Here is a 22239-nt window from a genome sequence, read left to right as displayed (position 1 = left end):
CGGGTCCTAGGGTAGGAGGCGGAGCTTCAGTGGGGGTTGGAGGGCGGGTGAAGGACGGACCGGGTCCGGAACGTGTTTTTGGCGGAGGTGTGGGGCTGGGGGAATGCTCAATGTGAAACCCCGGAAGTTGAAGTGCCGGGAATTCCCGCCGGCTCGGAAGCCGGGCTGGAGGATGCTGATCGGAGCACTGACCGTTTGCTGCCTGTTGTTCGTTGTCTGCGGATTGCCCGCTGTCTGCTGCTCCCAGGGGGACCGGGAGCCCTATTACCGCAACTGTGTGTGGCTGTGCGAGCGGCAAAACTGTACCGGCGCCGGGCTCCGGGCCTTCAGCAAACTACAGCCTTTCCACATGAGCGCGACAGGTGAGGGGGCCACATCCTCCCCACCAATCACCGTCCTCCTGGGGCACACACACTGACTCTCACTGGGGTACAGTTCCACACACACTGACTCTCACTGGGGTACGGGTCCACACACTGACTCTCACTGGGATACAGTTCCACACACACTGACTCTCACTGGGGATCAGTTCCACACACACTGACTCTCACTGGGGTACAGTTCCACACACACTGACTCTCACTGGGATACAGTTCCACACACACTGACTCTCACTGGGATACAGTTCCACACACACTGACTCTCACTGGGGTACAGTTCCACACACACTGACTCTCACTGGGGTACAGTTCCACACACACTGACTCTCACTGGGGTACAGTTCCACACACACTGACTCTCACTGGGGTACAGTTCCACACACACTGACTCTCACTGGGGTACAGTTCCACACACACTGACTCTCACTGGGGTACAGTTCCACACACACTGACTCTCACTGGGGTACAGTTCCACACACACTGACTCTCACTGGGGTACAGTTCCAGAAACACTGACTCTCACTGGGGTACAGTTCCACACACACTGATCTCACTGGGGTACAGTTCCACACACACTGACTCTCACTGGGGATCAGTTCCACACACACTGACTCTCACTGGGGTACAGTTCCACACACACTGATCTCACTGGGGATCAGTCCCACACACACTGACTCTCACTGGGGTACAGTTCCACACACACTGACTCTCACTGGGATACAGTTCCACACACACTGATCTCACTGGGGTACAGTTCCACACACACTGACTCTCACTGGGGTACAGTTCCACACACACTGATCTCACTGGGGTACAGTTCCACACACACTGACTCTCACTGGGGTACAGTTCCACACACACTGATCTCACTGGGGTACAGTTCCACACACACTGACTCTCACTGGGGTACAGTTCCACACACACTGACTCTCACTGGGGATCAGTCCCACACACACTGACTCTCACTGGGGTACAGTTCCACACACACTGACTCTCACTGGGATACAGTTCCACACACACTGATCTCACTGGGGTACAGTTCCACACACACTGACTCTCACTGGGGTACAGTTCCACACACACTGATCTCACTGGGGTACAGTTCCACACACACTGACTCTCACTGGGGTACAGTTCCACACACACTGATTCTCACTGGGGTACAGTTCCACACACACTGACTCTCACTGGGATACAGTTCCACACACACTGACTCTCACTGGGGTACAGTTCCACACACACTGACTCTCACTGGGGTACAGTTCCACACACACTGACTCTCACTGGGGATCAGTCCCACACACACTGACTCTCACTGGGGTACAGTTCCACACACACTGACTCTCACTGGGATCAGTTCCACACACACTGACTCTCACTGGGGTACAGTTCCACACACACTGACTCTCACTGGGGTACAGTTCCACACACACTGACTCTCACTGGGGTACAGTTCCACACACACTGACTCTCACTGGGGATCAGTTCCACACACACTGACTCTCACTGGGGTACAGTCCCACACACACTGACTCTCACAAGGGTACAGTTCCACACACACTGACTCTCACTGGGGTACAGTTCCACACACACTGACTCTCACTGGGGTACGGGTTCCACACACACTGACTCTCACTGGGGGTACAGTTCCACACACACTGACTCTCACTGGGGTACAGTTCCACACACACTGACTCTCACTGGGGTACAGTTCCACACACACTGACTCTCACTGGGGATCAGTTCCACACACACTGACTCTCACTGGGGTACAGTCCCACACACACTGACTCTCACAAGGGTACAGTTCCACACACACTGACTCTCACTGGGGTACAATTCCACACACACTGACTCTCACTGGGGTACGGGTTCCACACACACTGACTCTCACTGGGGGTACAGTTCCACACACACTGACTCTCACTGGGGTACAGTTCCACACACACTGACTCTCACTGGGGTACAGTTCCACACACACTGACTCTCACTGGGGTACAATTCCACACACACTGACTCTCACTGGGATACAGTTCCACACACACTGACTCTCACTGGGGTACAGTTCCACACACACTGACTCTCACTGGGATACAGTTCCACACACACTGACTCTCACTGGGGATCAGTTCCACACACACTGACTCTCACTGGGGTACAGTTCCACACACACTGACTCTCACTGGGGATCAGTTCCACACACACTGACTCTCACTGGGGTACAGTTCCACACACACTGACTCTCACTGGGGTACAGTTCCACACACACTGACTCTCACTGGGGATCAGTTCCACACACACTGACTCTCACTGGGGTACAGTTCCACACACACTGACTCTCACTGGGGATCAGTTCCACACACACTGACTCTCACTGGGGTACAGTTCCACACACACTGACTCTCACTGGGGTACAGTTCCACACACACTGACTCTCACTGGGGTACAGTTCCACACACACTGACTCTCACTGGGGATCAGTTCCACACACACTGACTCTCACTGGGGTACAGTTCCACACACACTGACTCTCACTGGGGTACAGTTCCACACACACTGACTCTCACTGGGGTACAGTTCCACACACACTGACTCTCACTGGGGTACAGTCCCACACACACTGACTCTCATTGGGGTACAGTCCCACACACACTGACTCTCACAAGGGTACAGTTCCACACACACTGACTCTCATTGGGGTACAGTCCCACACACACTGACTCTCACAAGGGTACAGTTCCACACACACTGACTCTCACTGGGGTACAGTTCCACATACACTGACTCTCACTGGGGTACGGGTTCCACACACACTGACTCTCACTGGGGGTACAGTTCCACACACACTGACTCTCACTGGGGTACGGGTTCCACACACACTGACTCACACTGGGGTACAGTTCCACACACACTGACTCTCACTGGGGTACAGTTCCACACACACTGACTCTCACTGGGGGTACAGTTCCACACACACTGACTCTCACTGGGGTACAGTTCCACACACACTGACTCTCACTGGGGTACAGTTCCACACACACTGACTCACACTGGGGTACGGTTCCACACACACTGACTCTCACTGGGGTACAGTTCCACACACACTGACTCTCACTGGGGGTACAGTTCCACACACACTGACTCTCACTGGGGTACGGGTTCCACACACACTGACTCTCACTGGGGTACAGTTCCACACACACTGACTCTCACTGGGGATCAGTTCCACACACACTGACTCTCACTGGGGGTACAGTTCCACACACACTGACTCTCACTGGGGTACGGGTTCCACACACACTGACTCTCACTGGGGGTACAGTTCCACACACACTGACTCTCACTGGGGTACAGTTCCACACACACTGACTCTCACTGGGGTACAGTTCCACACACACTGACTCTCACTGGGATACAGTTCCACACACACTGACTCTCACTGGGGATCAGTTCCACACACACTGACTCTCACTGGGGTACAGTTCCACACACACTGACTCTCACTGGGGTACGAGTCCCACACACACTGACTCTCACTGGGGTACGAGTCCCACACACACTGACTCTCACTGGGGTACAGTTCCACAAACACTGACTCTCACTGGGGTACAGTTCCACACACACTGACTCTCACTGGGGTACAGTCCCACACACACTGACTCTCACTGGGGTACAGTCCCACACACACTGACTCTCACTGGGGTACAGTCCCACACACACTGACTCTCACTGGGGTACAGTTCCACACACACTGACTCTCACTGGGGTACAGTCCCACAGACACTGACTCTCACTGGGGTACAGTCCCACACACACTGACTCTCACTGGGGGTACAGTTCCACACACACTGACTCTCACTGGGGTACAGTCACACACACACTGACTCTCACTGGGGATCAGTCCCACACACACTGACTCTCACTGGGGTACAGTTCCACACACACTGACTCTCACTGGGGTACAGTCACACACACACTGACTCTCACTGGGATACAGTTCCACACACACTGACTCTCACTGGGGGTACAGTTCCCCACACACTGACTCTCACTGGGGTACAGTCACACACACACTGACTCTCACTGGGGATCAGTCCCACACATACACACTGACTCTCACTGGGGTACAGTCCCACACACACTGACTCTCACTGGGGTACAGTTCCACACACACTGACTCTCACTGGGGTACAGTCACACACACACTGACTCTCACTGGGGATCAGTCCCACACACACTGACTCTCACTGGGGTACAGTCACACACACACTGACTCTCACTGGGGATCAGTCCCACACACACTGACTCTCACTGGGGTACAGTCCCACACACACTGACTCTCACTGGGGTACAGTTCCACACACACTGACTCTCACTGGGGTACAGTCACACACACACTGACTCTCACTGGGGATCAGTCCCACACATACACACTGACTCTCACTGGGGTACAGTCCCACACACACTGACTCTCACTGGGGTACAGTTCCACACACACTGACTCTCACTGGGGTACAGTCACACACACACTGACTCTCACTGGGGATCAGTCCCACACATACACACTGACTCTCACTGGGGTACAGTCCCACACACACTGACTCTCACTGGGGTACAGTTCAACACGCACTGACTCTCACTGGGGATCAGTCCCACACATACACACTGACTCTCACTGGGGTACAGTCCCACACACACTGACTCTCACTGGGGTACAGTTCCACACACACTGACTCTCACTGGGGTACAGTCCCACACACACTGACTCTCACTGGGGTACAGTCCCACACACACACACTGACTCTCACTGGGGTACAGTTCCACACACACTGACTCTCACTGGGGTACAGTCCCACACACACTGACTCTCACTGGGGGTACAGTTCCACACACACTGACTCTCACTGGGGTACAGTCCCACACACACTGACTCTCACTGGGGTACAGTCCCACACACACTGACTCTCACTGGGGTACAGTCCTACACACACTGACTCTCACTGGGGTACAGTCCTACACACACTGACTCTCACTGGGGTACAGTCCCACACACACTGACTCTCACTGGGGTACAGTCCCACACACACTGACTCTCACTGGGGTACAGTCCCACACACACTGACTCTCACTGGGGTACAGTCCCACACACACTGACTCTCACTGGGGTACAGTTCCTCACAGATATAAAAACAAAAAACTGGATGCTGGAAATCCAAAACAAAAACAGAATTACCTGAAAAAACTTAGCAGGTCTGGCAGCATCGGCGGAGAAGAAAAGAGTTGACGTTTCGAATTCTCATGAGCCTTCAGCAGAACTGGGTGAATCCAAGGAGAGGGGTGAAATATAAGCTGGTTTAAGGTGGTGGGGGTGGGGGGAGAAAAGTGGAGGGGGTTGGTGTGGTTGTAGAGACAAGCAAGCAGTTATAGGAGCAGATAATCAAAAGATGTCACAGACAAAAGAACACAGGTGTTGAAGTTGGTGATATAATCTAAACAAATGTGCTAATTAGGAATGGATAGAGGTAGGAGAAAGTGTCTGCGAGTTGACGCTCAGCCTCCTCTCCCTGGACCATGATCCCACCACTGAACATCAAGCCATTGTTTCCAGAACTGTCACTGACCTCATCTCCTCTGGAGATCTTCCTCCCACAGCTTCCAACCTGATAGTCTCCCAACCTCGGACGGCCCGCTTCTACTTCCTACCCAAAATCCACAAACAGAACTGTCCCGGTAGACCGATCGTGTCAGCTTGCTCCTGCCCCATGGAACTCATTTCTCGTTATCTTGACTCCCTTCTCTCTCCCATTGTCCAGTCCCTTCCCACCTACATCCGTGATTCCTCTGACACCTTACGTCACATCAACAATTTCCAGTTCCCCGGCCCCAACCGCTTCCTCTTCACCATGGACATCCAATCCCTCTACACCTCCATCCCCCACCAGGATGGTCTGAGGGCCCTTAGCTTCTTCCTCGAACAGAGGCCCGAACAATCCCCATCCATCACTACTCTCCTCCGTCTGGCTGAACTTGTTCTCACACTGAACAATTTCTCCTTCAACTCCTCTCACTTCCTCCAAATGAAAGGTGTGGCTATGGGTACCCGCATGGGCCCCAGCTATGCCTGTCTCTTTATGGGGTATGCGGAACATTCCTTGTTCCAGTCCTACTCCAGCCCCCTTCCACAACTCTTTCTCCGGTACATCGAAGATTATTTCAGTGCTGCTTCATGCTCTTGTCAGGACTTGGAAAAATTTATCAATTTTGCTTCCAATCTCTACCCCTCCATCATTTTCATATGGTCCATCTCTGACACTTCCCTTTCCTTCCTTGACCTCTCTGTCTCAATTTCTGGTGATAGACTGTCCATCAATATTCATTACAAGCCTACCGACTCCCACAGCTACCTCGACTACAGCTCCTCACATCCCGCTTCCTGTAAGGACTCCATCCCATTCTCTCAATTCCTTCGCCTGCGTCGCATCTGTTCTGATGATGCTACCTTCCAAAACAGTTCCTCTGACATGTCCTCCTTCTTCCTTAACCGAGGTTTTCCACCCACGGTCCGTTGACAGAGCCCTCATCCGTGTCCGGCACATCTCCCGCGCATCCACCCTCACGCCTTCTCCTCCCTCCCAGAGACATGATAGAGTCCCCTTTGTCCTCACTTATCACGCCACCAGCCTCCGCATTCAAAGGATCATCCTCTGCCATATCTGCCAACTGCAGCATGATGCCACCACCAAACACATCTTCCCTTCACCACCCACCCACCCCACCCCCGCGGCATTCCGTAGGGATGGTTCCCTCCAGGACACCCTGGTCTACTCCTCCATCACCCCCTACTCCTCAACCCCCACCTATGGCACCTTCCCATGCCCATGCAAAAGATGCAACAGCTGCCCCTTCACTTCCTCTCTCCTCACCGTCCAAGGGCCCAAACACTCCTTTCAAGTGAAGCTGCATTTCCCCCAACTTAGTCTACTGCATTCGTTGCTCCAATGCTGTCTCCTCTACGTTGGAGAAACCAAACGTAAACTGGGCGACCGCTTTGCAGAACACCTGCGGTCTGTCCACAAGAATGACCCAAACCTCCTAGTTGCTTGCCATTTTAACACTCCACCCTGCTCTCTTGCCCACATGTCTGTCCTTGGCTTGCTGCATTGTTCCAGTGAAGCCCAACGCAAACTGGAGGAACAACACCTCATCTTCCGACTAGGTACTTTACAGCCTTCCGGACTGAATATTGAATTCAACAACTTTAGATCTTGAACTTCCTCCTCCATCCTCACCCCTTTCTGTTTCTTCCCCCTTCCTTTTGTTTTTTCCAATAATTTATATAGATTTTTCTTTTCCCACCTATTTCCATTATTTTTAAATCTTTTATGCTCCCCCCACCCCCACTAGAGCTATACCTTGAGTGCCCTACCATCCATTCTTAATTAGCACATTCGTTTAGATAATATCACCAACTTCAACACCTCTGTGTTCTTTTGTCTGTGACATCTTTTGATTATCTGCTCCAATCACTGCTTGCTTGTCCCTACAACCACACCACCCCCCTCCACTTCTCTCCCCCCACCCCACCCCTGCCCACCTTAAACCAGCTTATATTTCACCCCTCTCCTTGGATTCACCCAGTTCTGCTGAAGGGTCATGAGGATTCGAAAGGTCAACTCTTTTCTTCTCCGCCGATGCTGCCAGACCTGCTGAGTATTTCCAGGTAATTCTGTTTTTGTTTATAGTTCCACACACATTGACTGACTGGGGTACAGTTGCACCCACATTGACTGACTGGGGTACAGTTGCACACACACTGACTGACTGGGGTACAGTTGCACACACACTGACTGATGGGTACAGATGTACACACATTGACTGACTGGGGTACATTTGCATACACACTGACTGGGGTACAGTTGCACGCACACTGACTGACTGGGGTACAGTTGCACACACACTGACTGACTGGGGTACGGTTGCACACACACTGACTCTGACTGGGGTACAGTTGCACACACACTGACTGACTGGGGTACAGATGCACACACTCTGACTGACTGGGGTACAGTTGCACGCACACCGACTGACTGGGGTACAGTTGCACGCACACTGGCTGGGGTACAGTTCCACGCACACTGACTGGCTGGGGTACAGTTCCACGCACACTGACTGGCTGGGGTACAGTTCCACACACACCGACTCTCACTGGGGTACAGTTCCACGCACACTGACTGGCTGGGGTACAGTTCCACACACACCGACTCTCACTGGGGTGCAGTTCCACGCACACTGACTCTCATTGGGGTACAGTTCCGCACACACTGACTCTCACTGGGGTACAGTTCCACACACACTGACTCTCACTGGGGTACAGTTCCGCACACACTGACTCTCACTGGGGTACAGTTCCACACACACTGACTCTCACTGGGGTACAGTTCCACACACACTGACTCTCACTGGGGTACAGTTCCGCACACTAACTCTCACTGGGGTACAGTTCCACACACACTGACTCACTGGGGTACAGTTCCACACACACTGACTCTCACTGGGATACAGTTCCACACACACTGACTCTCACTGGGGTACAGTTCCGCACACTGACTCTCACTGGGGTACAGTTCCACACACACTGACTCTCACTGGGGTACAGTTCCGCACACTGACTCTCACTGGGGTACAGTTCCACACACACTGACTCTCACTGGTTTACAGCCCCACACGCACCGACTCTCACTGGGTACGGTTCCACACACACTGACATTTGGGGGGCACAGTTCCATTTGTACCTAATATCTGCCTCCAGATGACAATCTGGCAGGTGTGTGTGGACACCGGTAGGGATTAGGCTGGGGATCGAGCCTGTTCCCTGCCTGATTTTTGTGCCTCAATCTCAGGCTTTAACCCTTTTATAAATGGCATTAATATGGATCACATTAATGCTGTGTTGCCTCTGAGAGATGAGTTAGTTTGTGCTGAGTTGCTGCTTATGACCATTTTTGTTTCCATTGGCAGGCTGGACCTGTGCTGACGACTGTAAGTACAACTGTATGTGGGCAACAGTGGGACTGTACATTAAAGAAGGACACAACGTGCCTCAGTTTCACGGCAAGGTAATTGTGATCGCAGCTGCAATGCTGTGACACTCAGATTGATACCGGGTTTGGCGACTGGAACGTTTGCAGTCAGCTTCCTGTGGACGACTGGCACCCCTTGCCTCAACATCCTGGCCCCCTTGGCCTCCAGCCCTTGGCCTGGACCTCCGGACCGCAACCACCCTCACCTGCCAGCCCAAGCCCCCTCACCACAGGGCCTCTGCCCCCTTGCTGCGACATTGCGAATAATCTTGATCCTCATCATGACCATTAGGTGTGGAAGTGGAATGGTTGGGATGCCAGACAGGCTGTTTCTCTACTTTCACCAGTGTCTCTTTGTTTCTTTTTTCCAGTGGCCCTTCTACCGATTCCTCTTTTTCCAGGAGCCTGCCTCAGCTGTTGCCTCCATGCTGAATGGATTGGCCAACTATGTCATGTTGGGCAGGTACCGGGCAGCTGTGCCTTTCGAGTCTCCTATGTACCGTACATGCATCTCCTTCGCCATGGTAACAGCAATACTTATCTCTTCTATACCGACACTGTAAAACTGTGCATCTTTAGGCATGTTTAGTAGAGAGATGCTGTAGAAGTGTAAACACAGACTGACACCCCAAAATGTTCATCCCTTTGACCCTCTGTACAGAACCTCTGGTGCCGTTGTGAGGCCCAGGTCCCCTGTTCTGCACCTTTCTGCATTGTGATTCAAACTTGCCTATATGGTGGATCCCTGAAAATAATGATGCTCCCCCCTGCTCCGTCCAAGTGTTATCAGGCTCTTCACACAGACTGCTGCGGATATGTGGAGGGGAAATCACCTCGAGTCTGATCCTAGTCTCACCCTTTGTCACCAGATGAATCTGGAGCTGGAACCTGAGCTGGTTTATCGCATCCCTGGGCCTTGGCTAAATTGCTGTCCCTGTCTGAGGGTGTGTACGGTGGGAGCTGGGTGCTGAGACAACCCTTCAATCACTACCCTGCCTGTGCAGGGCTTCATTAATTGAGTGACTTCATGAAGGAGACAATTAGCTTGATATTGGCTCCTGTCAGTGAGAGTCTTTTGATGAAAAGTAAGGATATTATACTAAATCTTTAAAAATCATTGGGTTCGGCCCCAGCTGGAATATTGTATCCAGTTCTGGGCACTACATTTTAAGGAAGGATATCAAGGTCTTAGAGAGGATGTGGAGAAGATTTGCTACAGTGGTACCTGGTATCAGAGGCTTCAGTTGTGTGGGACAGACTGGAGAAGGTGGGATTGTTCTCCTTAGAGCTGCTAAGGTTCAGAGAGGAGATTTAATAGAGGTGTTCAAAATCAGAAGGGTTTTGCTAGAGTAATTAAGGAGAAACTGTTTCCAGTGGCAGGAGGGTCAGTAACCAGAGGGACACAGATTTAAAGAGATTGCCAAAAGAACCAGATGAGAAGTGAGAATTTATTTTCTGCAGCAAGCTGTTATGATCTGGAATGTGCTCTCTGAAAGGTTGGTGGAAGCAGATTCAATAGTAACTTTCAAAAGGGAACTAGATTTGAAGTGGAAAGTGTCAGTGCTGCGGAGAAAGAGCACTTAATTGGAAAGCTCTTTCAAAGTTCTTGAACAGACATGATTGGTCGAATGGCCTCCCATGCTGTAAGATCCAAGAAGAGGTTTGTGCTGACCCCTCCCCTACCCACTGAGAATTGGAGTGTTAATGCCCTTCTCCCGTAATGGGGTTAACATCTGTTGAGGCAGAGCTGAATGATTGTGACTGTGTGCTATGTTCTGGTTACCTCTGCCCTGTGTTCTCATCATTGTGGTGTTAATTTGAATTGGACACACAGTCCCATGTTTAGCTTGTGCAGTGTTAAAAGTCCCTCAACTGACCTCTTCACTGACAGCACCAAGGAGTAAAAGCTAGGGTCTTTGTGACTGATAATTAAAATGATTGCCATCATTTCTCTTCGGTAGGTCACCCTTAATGCCTGGGTTTGGTCCACAGTCTTCCACACGCGTGACACCCTGCTAACTGAGGTAAGTAACCATATTTCAGGGGCCAGAACTTCAGTCATAACAGAATAGTCATGGTTTTAGACATAACCAGCAGTATTGGTTTTATTGTAATCTTAATTTTGCAGAAAATGGATTACTTCTGTGCTTCATCAGTGGTGCTGTACTCCATCTACCTGTGCTGTGTCCGGTGAGTCTTTCCTGTTGGAATTCCCTGCATTGCAGCAGTGACAGATTGCTTCACCCTGTTACCGTCAGCATCACCTTCACTCGCAGCTGATTTCAGTCTGATAGGATGAATCTTCTGACAAGGTTGTGAAATTGAACCTATAGATTCCACACATCATTAAACGACAGCAGTGTCCTGGACTTTTACTGAGAGACTTGGTGTCTATAAACCACCACCACCACCACCACCCCCACCCCGAGCCTCAGGCCCTACCCAGCCTTTGATAGTGTCAGCTGTGTCTCTGTGGGTAGCACTCTTGCCTCTGAAATGGAAGCTTATGGTCCAAGACCCACTCCAGCACGTAAGCAAAAAAATCCAAGCTGACACCCTCATTGCAATACAGAGGGAGTGCTGCACTGTAAGATGTGCCATTTGTTCAGCTGAGATGATAAACCAAGGGTCCCATCAGCCCCTTCACATGGACAGAAAAGATCCCATGGCACTATTTTGAAGACGAGCAGAAGAGTTCTCCCTGGTCAATATTTATCCCTCAATCAACATTATTTAAATAGATTTTCTGGCCATTATTACTTTGCTGTTTATGGGAGGTTGTTGTGTGCAAATTGGCTGCTGTGTTTCCGACATTGCAACAGTGATTATTCTTCAGAAGTACTTCATTAGCTGTAAAGCGCTTTGGGAAGTTGAGTGTTTGTGAAAGGCACTATAGAAATGCAAGGCCCTCTTTATAATGTTGTCAAGTGGTGAGGGATGTTAGGCCACCCCCGCCCCGGTGGGAGCAGGATGTCCAAGGGAGAGTAGGGTTGTTTATAATGGAACATTGAGATTAGCTGTCCTGTTCCTTTTCCGCTGCCTCACTGCAGTGCAGGAGCTGAGGTTCTGACCAGCAGGAAGCGAGAACCATATGATTGGTTCAAATTATGATCCCATAGACTGTGCGAGCCCCAATTAGCTTGGGCACAGCCATCACATGACAAGGGGCCTCTCCATGGTTAGTGCCCCTCTTTAGAAGCCTTCCCAAGGAAAACCATGGGCAGCCCAGCACCCCAACCCCTTCCATTCAGCAACCCCCACCATCCCCACAACCACTGCCTCTGTGCCGCCCAAACCTCCCTCGTCCTTTCTGGGTAAGCAACTGTTAAGTGGCCTGGGATAAAATACCTGAAGGCCAGAAATCTGGGTCTCTGTTTGTTCCCTGCTCCCAATCTGATCCTGAGCAGTAGGGACAATGATCAGCAAGTGGAATGGCAGGGGGGGAGGGGGGAATAGATAGTGGGTGGGTGGAGTTAGGGAAATTGTAAGACAATTTGAAAGAATGGGTTTGGAATGTGTGCGAAGATGACCAAGGTGTAGACTTGAGAAGTTATGTGCTTTGTGCTGTTGGTAATTCCCAAGAGATGGGGTGTCCTTCATGGGTTTCAGTGCCTGATCCAACTCCCTCTACATCAAGTCTTTAAATGTTTAGAAGCATTTTATATTAATTTTGTAATTAATGACAGTGCAGCAGCAGAAGCCCAACGCTATTTGGATCTCTCTTTAGGATGTGCCTGGCACACAGTATCTGCTGAATGCTGCCTCACCACCTCTGGCACTGTTCGTTCTCTAGGACCCTGGGTTTGACTCACCCCTGGACATCCAGTCTTTTTGGGGCCCTACTCATCATATTGTTCGCCTGTCACATCTGGTACCTCACCTATGTGCATTTTGACTATGGGTACAACATGGCTGCCAACGTTTTGATAGGTGAGAGAGGCTCTGACTGGAGTCCAACTTGTTCCTTATTTTAGTAAGAATGTATTTAAGGTAGGAGTGCCTCTGTATCTCTGGGTTTAAATCCAGCTAAGACTGTCTTGCGTACAGGGAGCTTTACTCTGCACCTAACCCCATGCTGTACCTGTCCTGGAAGTGTTTGATGGGGACAGTGTAGAGGGAGCTTTACTCTGTATCTAACCCCGTGCTGTACCTGTCCTGGGAGTGTTTGATGGGGACAGTGTAGAGGGAGCTTTACTCTGCACCTAACCCCATGCTGTACCTGTCCTGGAAGTGTTTGATGGGGACAGTGTAGAGGGAGCTTTACTCTGTATCTAACCCTGTGCTGTACCTGTCCTGGGAGTGTTTGATAGGGACCGTGTAGAGGGAGCTTTACTCTGTATCTAACCCTGTGCTGTACCTGTCCTGGGAGTGTTTGATGGGGATGGTGTAGAAGGAGTTTTACTCTGTATCTAACCCTGTGCTGTACCTGTCCTGAGAGTGTTTGATGGGGACAGTGTAGAGGGAGCTTTACTCTGTATCTAACCCTGTGCTCTACCTGTCCTGGGAGTGTTTGATGGGGACAGTGTAGAGGGAGATTTACTCTGTATCTAACCCTGTGCTGTACCTGTCCTGAGAGTGTTTGATAGGGACAGTGTAGAGGGAGCTTTACTCTGTATCTAACCCCGTGCTCTACCTGCCCTGGGAGTGTTTGATGGGGACAGTGTAGAGGGAGCTTTACTCTGTATCTAACCCCGTGCTGTACCTGTCCTGGGAGTGTTTGATGGGGACAGTGTAAAGGGAGCTTTATTCTGTATCTAACCCCGTGCTGTACCCGTCCTGGGAGTGGTTGATGGGGGAAGTAGAGTGAGCTTTACTCTGTGTTTGATTCCTAACACTGACCCATCATGTAAGTGAGAAGTTTGCAGAATGAGTGTGTGTGTGTGAGTGAAGATGCATTTTGTACTGAGATGAGGTAAAATTTCTTTACTCAGGTTTGTGAATCTTTGGAATTCTTTACTCCAGAGAGTTGTGGATGCTCAATCTTTGGGTATGTTCAAGACTGAGATCAATAGTTATTTGGACTGTAAGGGAATCAAGTAGTGTGGGAATTGGGTGGGAAAGTAGAGTTGGGATAGAAGTCCAGCCGAGATCTTACTGAATAGCGAAGCAGGCTTGAGGGGTCATATGTCTTACTGCTGTTCCTATTTCTCATATTGTTCTGATGGTATGCCTGCTTCTCACTCTGTGGTTCCAGGGTTGATTAACCTACTGTGGTGGCTCAGCTGGTGCCTGTGGAACCGAGCTCACTGCCCCTATGTGTGGAAGTGTATGATTGTTGTGGTAATGCTGCATGGACTGGCTTTACTTGAACTCCTGGACTTCCCTCCGTTGCTGTGGGTATTTGATGCTCACGCTGTCTGGCATTTCAGCACCATCCCTGTGCCATTCCTCTTTTACAGGTCAGTGATCAACGGGATTTACCATCTACTCTTTAGGCTCTCTCGGTCTACAATTATTAAATTATGCAGCATAAGAGGAGACCATTCAGTCCATTGTACTTTACTGGCTCCTTGATAGAATTATTCAGTTAGTCCCACTTCTCCTGCTCTTTTTCCCCTGGCCCTGCAAAATCTCATTTTCAAATATCTATTCAATTCCTTTTCGAAAGTAAAAAAAAATGTTCCCTCATCTTCCCCTTTGGTCCTTTATGCCTTTGGCTCATCTTAACTCTGTGTCCTTCTGGTTACTGACCCTCCTGCCTAGAAACAGTTTCTCCTTATTTACTTTGTCAAAACCTTTCATATTTTTAAACACCTCCATTAAATATCCCCTTAACCTTCTCTGCTACAAGCAGAAAAATCCCAGCTTCTCCAGTCTCTCCACATTAACTGAAGTCATTCTTCCCTGGTTGCGATCAAATACAAAGGCAAGTTAGTGCTCGAAAAGAAAAGAGAAATTTTGAACAGGACCTGCCCGAGTCCTGTGTTTAGAGGCTCCTTAAAACAGGGCAAGTTACTCAACCCTGGGGGCCCAAGAAATCAAATGCTCAACCCTCGCCAGTAGAGACTGCAACTTCCACATCCCAGGCTCTACCTGGGGGGTGGTGAGGAGATAATGGGAGGAACCTTACTAAGGTTGGACCCCAGCCCCTCTCAGTCTCTGTGGGCTTTGGTTTCATGCTGAATTAGAGGCCAGCACTCTGTACGTGATCACTTTTGTGCCCCTGCATTACTTGTGGTTAATTCTGAGTGACTAGTTTTCTGTTTCTCATGCAGACTGACAGTCTGGAGTGGGGAGTGCGCAGTGGGCAGGTTGTGGGGAGAGAGGTCCAAGCTGCTTGTTATGGAAACTTTACGTTTTAATCTGATGAAAATACTTTTTCAGTGAGGCATAGTGGGACAGTGTGAGCTTACACTAACTTGCTCTTTCTCTCTCTCTCTCTCTCCCTCTCCCCATCCCCCCAGCTTTCTCATTGATGACAGCCTGCATCTTCTCAATGTGAAAACAGAATAACTAGGTGCCAGTGAGTTGCCGCATCCAGTGACTGCAATGTGAATGTATGCGATGCTGACATGGTGGCTGATCATCTCAACACTTACCCACATGTACTCGGCACTTCTAACATCATAAATTCATTCCACATGTGTTCCACACTGACACAAAGAACCAGCTGGTTAATACATGGCACTGGGATTTAATCCAGGGTCAGAACTCATGAGGAGTAAAAATTTGTGGGGAAAAAGCGGGTGAGTGGGACTAGGTGAGTTGCAGTTTTTTTTAATTCTTCCATGGGATGTAGGTGTTGCTGGCTGGGCCAGCATTTATTGCCCATCTCTAATTCCCCTTGAGAAGGTGGTGGTGAGCTGCCTTCTTGAACCGCTGTGGTCCATTTGTTGTAGGTACACCCACAGTGCTGTTAGGGAGGGAGTTCCAGGATTTCCAAGTCAGGATGGTGGGTGGCTTGGAGGGGGAATTCCAGGTGGTGGTGTTCCCATCTATCTGCTGCCCTTGTCCTTCTAGACAGTAGCAGTCGTGCTTTTGGAAGGTGCTGTCTAAGGAGGCTTGCTGAGTTCCTGCAGTGCATCTTGTAGATGGTACACACTGCTGCTACTGTGCGTTGGTGGTGGAGGGAGTGAATGTTTGTGGATGGGATGCCAATCAAGCGGGCTGCTTTGTCCTGGATGGTGTCCAGCTTCTTGAGTGTTGTGGGAGCTGCACTCATCCAGGCAAGTGGGGAGTATTCCATCACACTCCTGACTTGTGCCTTGTAGATGGTGGACGGACTTTGCAGAGTTAGGGGGTGGGTTACTCATCACATTATCTCAGCCTCTGACCTGCTCTTGTAGCCACAGTATTTATATGGCGAGTCCAGTTCAGTTTCTGCTCAATGGTAACCCCCCAAGATTTTGATAGTGGGGGATTCAGTGATGGTAATGCCATTGGAAGTAATGGGAGATAAGTTGGATCCTCTCTTGTTGAAATGGTCATTGTCTGGCACCAATGTTACTTGCCACTTGTCAGCCCAAGTCTGGATATTGTCCAGGTCTTGCTGCATTTGGACTAGGACTCCTTCAGTATCTGAGGAGCCATGAATGGTGCTGAACATTATGCAATCATCAGCAAACATCCCCACTTCCAACATTTAACATCCACATCGAACCTTATGATGGAGGGAGGCTCATTGATGAAATAGCTGAAAATGGTTAGGCCTAGGACACTACCCTGAGGAATGTAGGGAGCCGATACAGACATGATGAGCTAAATGGCTTCCTTCTGTACTGTAAGTGTTTTATGATTCTAGGTGATGCTGACTCCTGATCCCAGACCCTCACCTGTCCTTGCCCCACCCCATACCTGTTGTTAATCAGAAACATTGATTATCTGCTTTTCCCCCAGAGGATTTTGTTTGGAGACATTGGGATCCTGACCACCCTGAGTTTGCTTCACTTCCCAATACTGCCACCAGGTGGCACAAAGCACCTGGAGCTGCTGCCTTTTGCTTTTATTCTCATATTCACTTGTCGCTGTTTCTGGGGTAAAGTGGTGCCTGTTGTGAGATGGGCATCTGATGGGGAGGGGACCTATTCATTCTTTGCTCAGATTGAATTAGCCCAGAAAATGCCCCTCACCTATTCACAAAACTTCCAATTCATCCGCTCATTCCGCTGCCTCGGCTGCAGTGTAACCCAATCCCTGTCTGCAGCACCAACCTTCCTTCTACCCGTCCTCCCCGTCCCTTGCCCCTGTCCCCATCGCTCACCACCACCCTCCATCCCTTGACCCCACCCTGCATCCAGGTGCCATGTGTGTTTAGCGGAAAGTGGGATGAATGTTAGCAACAAAACTGGTGCACATAATGATGAGATTATTAGTCGGTAAACGTTTCCTGTTTGTTGCATTCCCCAGGCAACCTGAAATGTCTGAATTGAGCGGTTAAATCCATCCACTGAACATCAGAGAAATATTTTGAATAGCTTCAAAAGAAATAGAATGCTGGGTTTTTAATAAATCTGGGAATTCCCGACCCAACATTTGATGGGGAGCTCCTTCACCATGTGGACAACTCGAGTAAAGAGAGAGAGGCTCCATCACCTTCCAAGGGAACCTGGGGTGAGCAATAATAGTAGCCTCGCTCTGTGTTTCCCAGTGTTTAACGCAGTCCTGCTCTAAGTTACCCTGTGTTTAACGCAGTTCTCCTCTGCGTTTCCCAGTGTATTACACAGCCCTGTTCTGTGTGACCTAGAGTTTTACACATTCCTGTTCTGTTACCGGTGTTTTTACACAGTCCTGCACTCTGCTGGTGTTTATGCAATCCTGTACTTTTTTTCCTAGTGTTTTCATGCAGTCCTAATTTGTGTTTCCTAGTGTAAAATGAAGATCTTCCATTTTTGAAGAGATGGTTGCTATTTGTTAAGATTTGTCCTCTGAGACTTGGGAACAAAATTTCTGAATGGGTGAATATTTTAGCTTTGGTTTATTGGCAATTTATATGGAATATCTTTCATCTCGCTATCCTTTACACAGAAAACTGAAAAAAGCTGAAGCTCTGCAATTAGATGAGTAAACCTTACAAGCGAGCTGGTCATCACACACACACTTAGAACATGCATTGAATCATTATACACACCTAGAGTCACATTTCATGAAAGGATGAGGGTTTGGAGATGCTGCAGAAGTGGATGGTTCCAGAAATGAGGGATCACAGGTATATGGAGGAGACTAGACAAGCCGTAATTGGTTTTAGAGCAGAGAAGGTTAAGAGGAGATTTTACAGAGGCATTCAAAACTTTAAAAGATTTTTGATAGAGTAAATAAAGAGAACCTGTTGCCAGTGACTGATGGGTTGATAACCAGGGGGCTCTTTTTTTTTTATTTAAGGGATGTGGGCTTCGCTGGCTGGGCCAGCATTTTTATTGCCCATCCTTAATTGCCCTTGAGAAGGTGAGCTGCCTTCTTGAACAGCTGCAGTCCAGTAGATACACCCACAGTGCTGTTAGGAAGGGAGTTTCAGGATTTTGATCCAGCGCCAGTGAAGAAACAGCAATATATTTCCAAGGTCAGTATATTGAGTGACTTGGAGGGGAACTTCCAGGTGGTGGTGTTCCTATGTGTCTGCTGCCCTTGTCCTTCTAGATGCTAGTGGTCATGGGTTTGGAAGGTGCTGTCTATGGAGCCTTGGTGAATTCCTGCAGTGCATCTTGTAGATGGTACACACTGCTGCTACATGTGTGTCAGTGTGGAGGGAGTGAATATTTGTGGATGGGGTGCCAATCAAGCAGACTGCCTTTGTCTGGACGGTGTCAAGCTTCTTGTATTGTTGGAGCTGCACTCAATCCAGGCAAGTGGGGATATTCCATCACACTCCTGACTTGTGCCTTGTAGATGATGTGGGGGGGTGGGGAGGTGAGTCACTCACGCAAGACTCCTGATGTCTGACCTTTTTTAGCCACAGTATTATAAGCAAAAGATCCAGTACAATATGAGGAAAATGTATTTTAACACATTGAATGGTTAGGATTTGGGATGCACTGCCTGATAGGGTAGTGGATACAGATTCCTTAACTGTCGCTGAGTCAAAATCCTGGAACTCCCTCCCTTACAGCACGGTGGCTGCACCTACACCACAGGGACTGCAGCGGTTCAAGAAGGCAGCTCACCACCACCACCTCAAGGGCAATTAGTGAAGAGCAATAAATGCTGGTCCAGCAGCGACACCCACATCCATGAAACAATAAAATAAAACCAGTAGCAACTTCAAAAAGGAATCAGCTAAATGCTGGCGTTTGGAAAAACTGCAGGAACTCTGCGGAAAGGGCAGGGGAGTGGGATTAACTGGATTGTTCTTCAAAAGAGCCAGCAAAGACTTTAGGACAAATGTTCCTCTTTCTGTGCTGTGCTATTCTATATTTCTATACATGTGCCTAGAACATGAGCATATTCATCAGCCAAGAACACATGCTGCATTGTGTCAACTGCACAAACATCTATCTAATCATTAATCATGCCTCAAACATGGACCTACTTACTACTCATGAGTACAGTATGCATCCAACAGGTACGTAGCCTGAGTACCTGTGATGATTATTGTGCAGTGTGTAGCTGATCTCTTGTGTTACAGACAGTTGGTTCTTGAGCTGTTGTTTTAGCTCCAGCTCTTGAATAGTTAATATTAAACACTGCATGGAATTTCGGACATTATTTATTGTTTTCTATTTGTTTGCTCCTGGGAGTAGACAAGAATTTAACAAATTAAAACTGTAAAAGCATTTTGTGAGTCAGTCCACAGGTAGAGTGGCCCTCGGGGAGTGACACAGTAACTCGGATTGATGCGCACACCACATTAATTTACAGGGAGTGACCTGTCACTGTGACTGCCTAACCCCAGTGGGATTATGTCATTATTTTCTCACAGCTCACTGTGAAAGATTTTACTTCATTCCTGATTGAATGTTTGTAAAATCTCTGCTAGTTAAGTTACAAACAGCCAGGTCAGAATTTTTGTGCTTGGAGATAGAAAACACCGCGCACATCATCAACCCCAATTTTCAGTTCAGACGGCAATGTTGTATGTTTTGAAGACGCAGATTCTGTAGCCAGACTTGCTCACTGCCTCCTTCACGTAATCTTCATCAAGAGGAACAACACTGAGTTTCACCTCACCAGCCAGGTAATAAGATTCCCCAAGTGCCCCGATCATCAGAGGAAACCTCCTGGTTTCAGGAGTGAAGTGATGTTGGCCAGCGCCTTCTCCAATGATTTCTTATCTGGACAGACAGACTCGAGACAGAAAGTGGTGCTGATAGCATCAACAGGATCCAGCACCTTAGGATGCAGAGGGTTTGGCTGCATGATGTCGCAGTGACAGACATCTTTAATTGTTTCCCGCAGTCTCTGCTCCTTCTCTTCCCACTGATCACTGCACAGAAGATCATCGCCATTACTGATCAATTCCCTCACTAATCCAACCTGACCCATTCTCCACTGACTGATTACTGACCGTTCCTCACTGACTCACATTAACCCAACCTTTGCTGACCCAACACTGACTCATTACTGACCCATCCCTCATTTGCCAGAAATAAAAACAGGAAATGCTGGAAAATCTCAGCAGGTCTGGCAGCATCTGTGGAGAGAGAAGCAGAGTTAACGTTTCAAGCCCTTTATGACTCTTCAGCTCTGAAGAGAAGCAGAAATGTGATGGGTTTATACTGTTTAAGAGGGAGTGATGCAAGTGGAGGAAGGTGGAAGAGCAAGGAATAGGTGGGAGTTAAAGAGAGACTGACAAAGATGTCATGGACCTCAAATTAAAGGGAATGTTAATGCTAGTATTAAAGATGGTGCTGATAGTGGCATAAAGTAATGTGTTAATAGCAGAACAAGAGTCAGCGCTCTGTGAAAGTACCACATAGAAACAAGTGTCGGCCCTGTGGGGGGGGGGGGGGGGATTTTTAAAAAATTAATTAATGTTTAAAAGCGAAAAAAAGAACAATTGGATTAAAAAGGGGAAGGTAGAGGAGAGTGTTCATGGCCTGAAGTTGTTGAACTCATGTTAAGTCAGAAAGCTGTAAAGTGCCTAATCAGAAGATGAGGTGCTGTTCCTCCAGTTTGCGTTGAGCTTTAACTGGAACATTGCAGCAGGCCAAGGATGGACATGTGGGCATGAGAGCAGGATGGAGTGTTGAAATGGCAAGCAACAGGAAGGTTTGGGTCATGCTTGCGGACAGACCAAAGGTGGTCACCCAGTCTGCGTTTGGTCCTCTCCCAATGTAGAGGGAGGACTGCATTGGAATACAGTAGACCAAATTGAAGGAGTGCAAGTGAAGCGCTGCTTCACCTGAAAGGAGTTTTTGGGGCCTTGAACGGTGACAATGGACAAGGTAAAGGGGCAGGTGTTGAACCTTCTGTGATTGCATGGGGGGTGCCGTGGGAAGGGGGTGAGGTTTGAGAGTGATGGAGGAGTGGACCAAGGTATCCCAGAGGGAACGGTCCCTATGGAATACTGATGGGGGGAGGGGTGGTGAGGGGAGATGTTTGGTGGTGCATCATGCTGAAGTTGGCAGAATGGTAGAGGATGCTCTTTTGAATGCGGAGGCTGGTGGCGGTGAAAAATGAGGACGGGGGGACCCTACCATGGTCCTAGGAGGGAAGGAAGGGGTGAAGGCAGAGTGGGGGAGATGGGTCGAACGTGGCTAAAGGCCCTGTCAACCCTAGTTGGGGGCAGGGGAGGGGGGGGTGGGAGTGGAATGGTTGGTTAAGGAAGAAGAAGACATGTCGGAAGTGGCATCTTCTGAGCAGATGTGGCGGAGGAACTGGGAGAATGGATGGATCCTTACAGGAAG

General features: G+C 49.3%; 1 protein-coding gene and 1 pseudogene across 5 annotated transcripts; one reads left to right on the top strand and one right to left on the bottom strand.

The window, feature by feature from the left end:
• Positions 1 to 104: 104 nt before the first annotated feature.
• On the top strand, positions 105 to 16206 carry LOC121269092 (post-GPI attachment to proteins factor 3-like). 5 transcript variants are annotated; one of them, XM_041173546.1, is made up of 8 exons: positions 105 to 362; positions 9399 to 9496; positions 9832 to 9984; positions 11422 to 11484; positions 11589 to 11650; positions 13254 to 13390; positions 14655 to 14859; positions 15865 to 16206. In XM_041173546.1, exons 1-8 carry the CDS (start codon positions 173 to 175, stop codon positions 15911 to 15913), a joined length of 957 nt encoding a protein of 318 aa, XP_041029480.1. In that variant the 5' UTR covers positions 105 to 172; the 3' UTR covers positions 15914 to 16206. The 5 variants fall into 5 exon arrangements, with proteins under 5 accessions (XP_041029480.1, XP_041029481.1, XP_041029483.1 ...); XM_041173547.1 differs by lacking the exon at positions 14655 to 14859; XM_041173549.1 differs by lacking the exons at positions 13254 to 13390; positions 14655 to 14859.
• A 4183-nt stretch (positions 16207 to 20389) lies between these two features.
• Positions 20390 to 20875, bottom strand: LOC121269236 (annotated as a pseudogene).
• Positions 20876 to 22239: the final 1364 nt, after the last annotated feature.

Source organism: Carcharodon carcharias, chromosome 23, assembly GCF_017639515.1.
Source record: "Carcharodon carcharias isolate sCarCar2 chromosome 23, sCarCar2.pri, whole genome shotgun sequence".
Taxonomy (NCBI): domain Eukaryota; kingdom Metazoa; phylum Chordata; class Chondrichthyes; order Lamniformes; family Lamnidae; genus Carcharodon; species Carcharodon carcharias.
Note: the sequence above shows the minus strand (reverse complement) of the source record. Positions and strands in the feature narration are given on the sequence as shown.

Coding starts and splice junctions, on each gene's coding strand:
- LOC121269092 (XM_041173546.1), top strand. CDS start 173: ATGCTGATCGGAGCACTGACCGTTTGCTGCCTGTTGTTCGTTGTCTGC. Junction 363..9,398: donor TTTCCACATGAGCGCGACAG/GTGAGGGGGCCA, acceptor TTCCATTGGCAG/GCTGGACCTGTGCTGACGAC. Junction 11,485..11,588: donor GTGACACCCTGCTAACTGAG/GTAAGTAACCAT, acceptor TTAATTTTGCAG/AAAATGGATTACTTCTGTGC.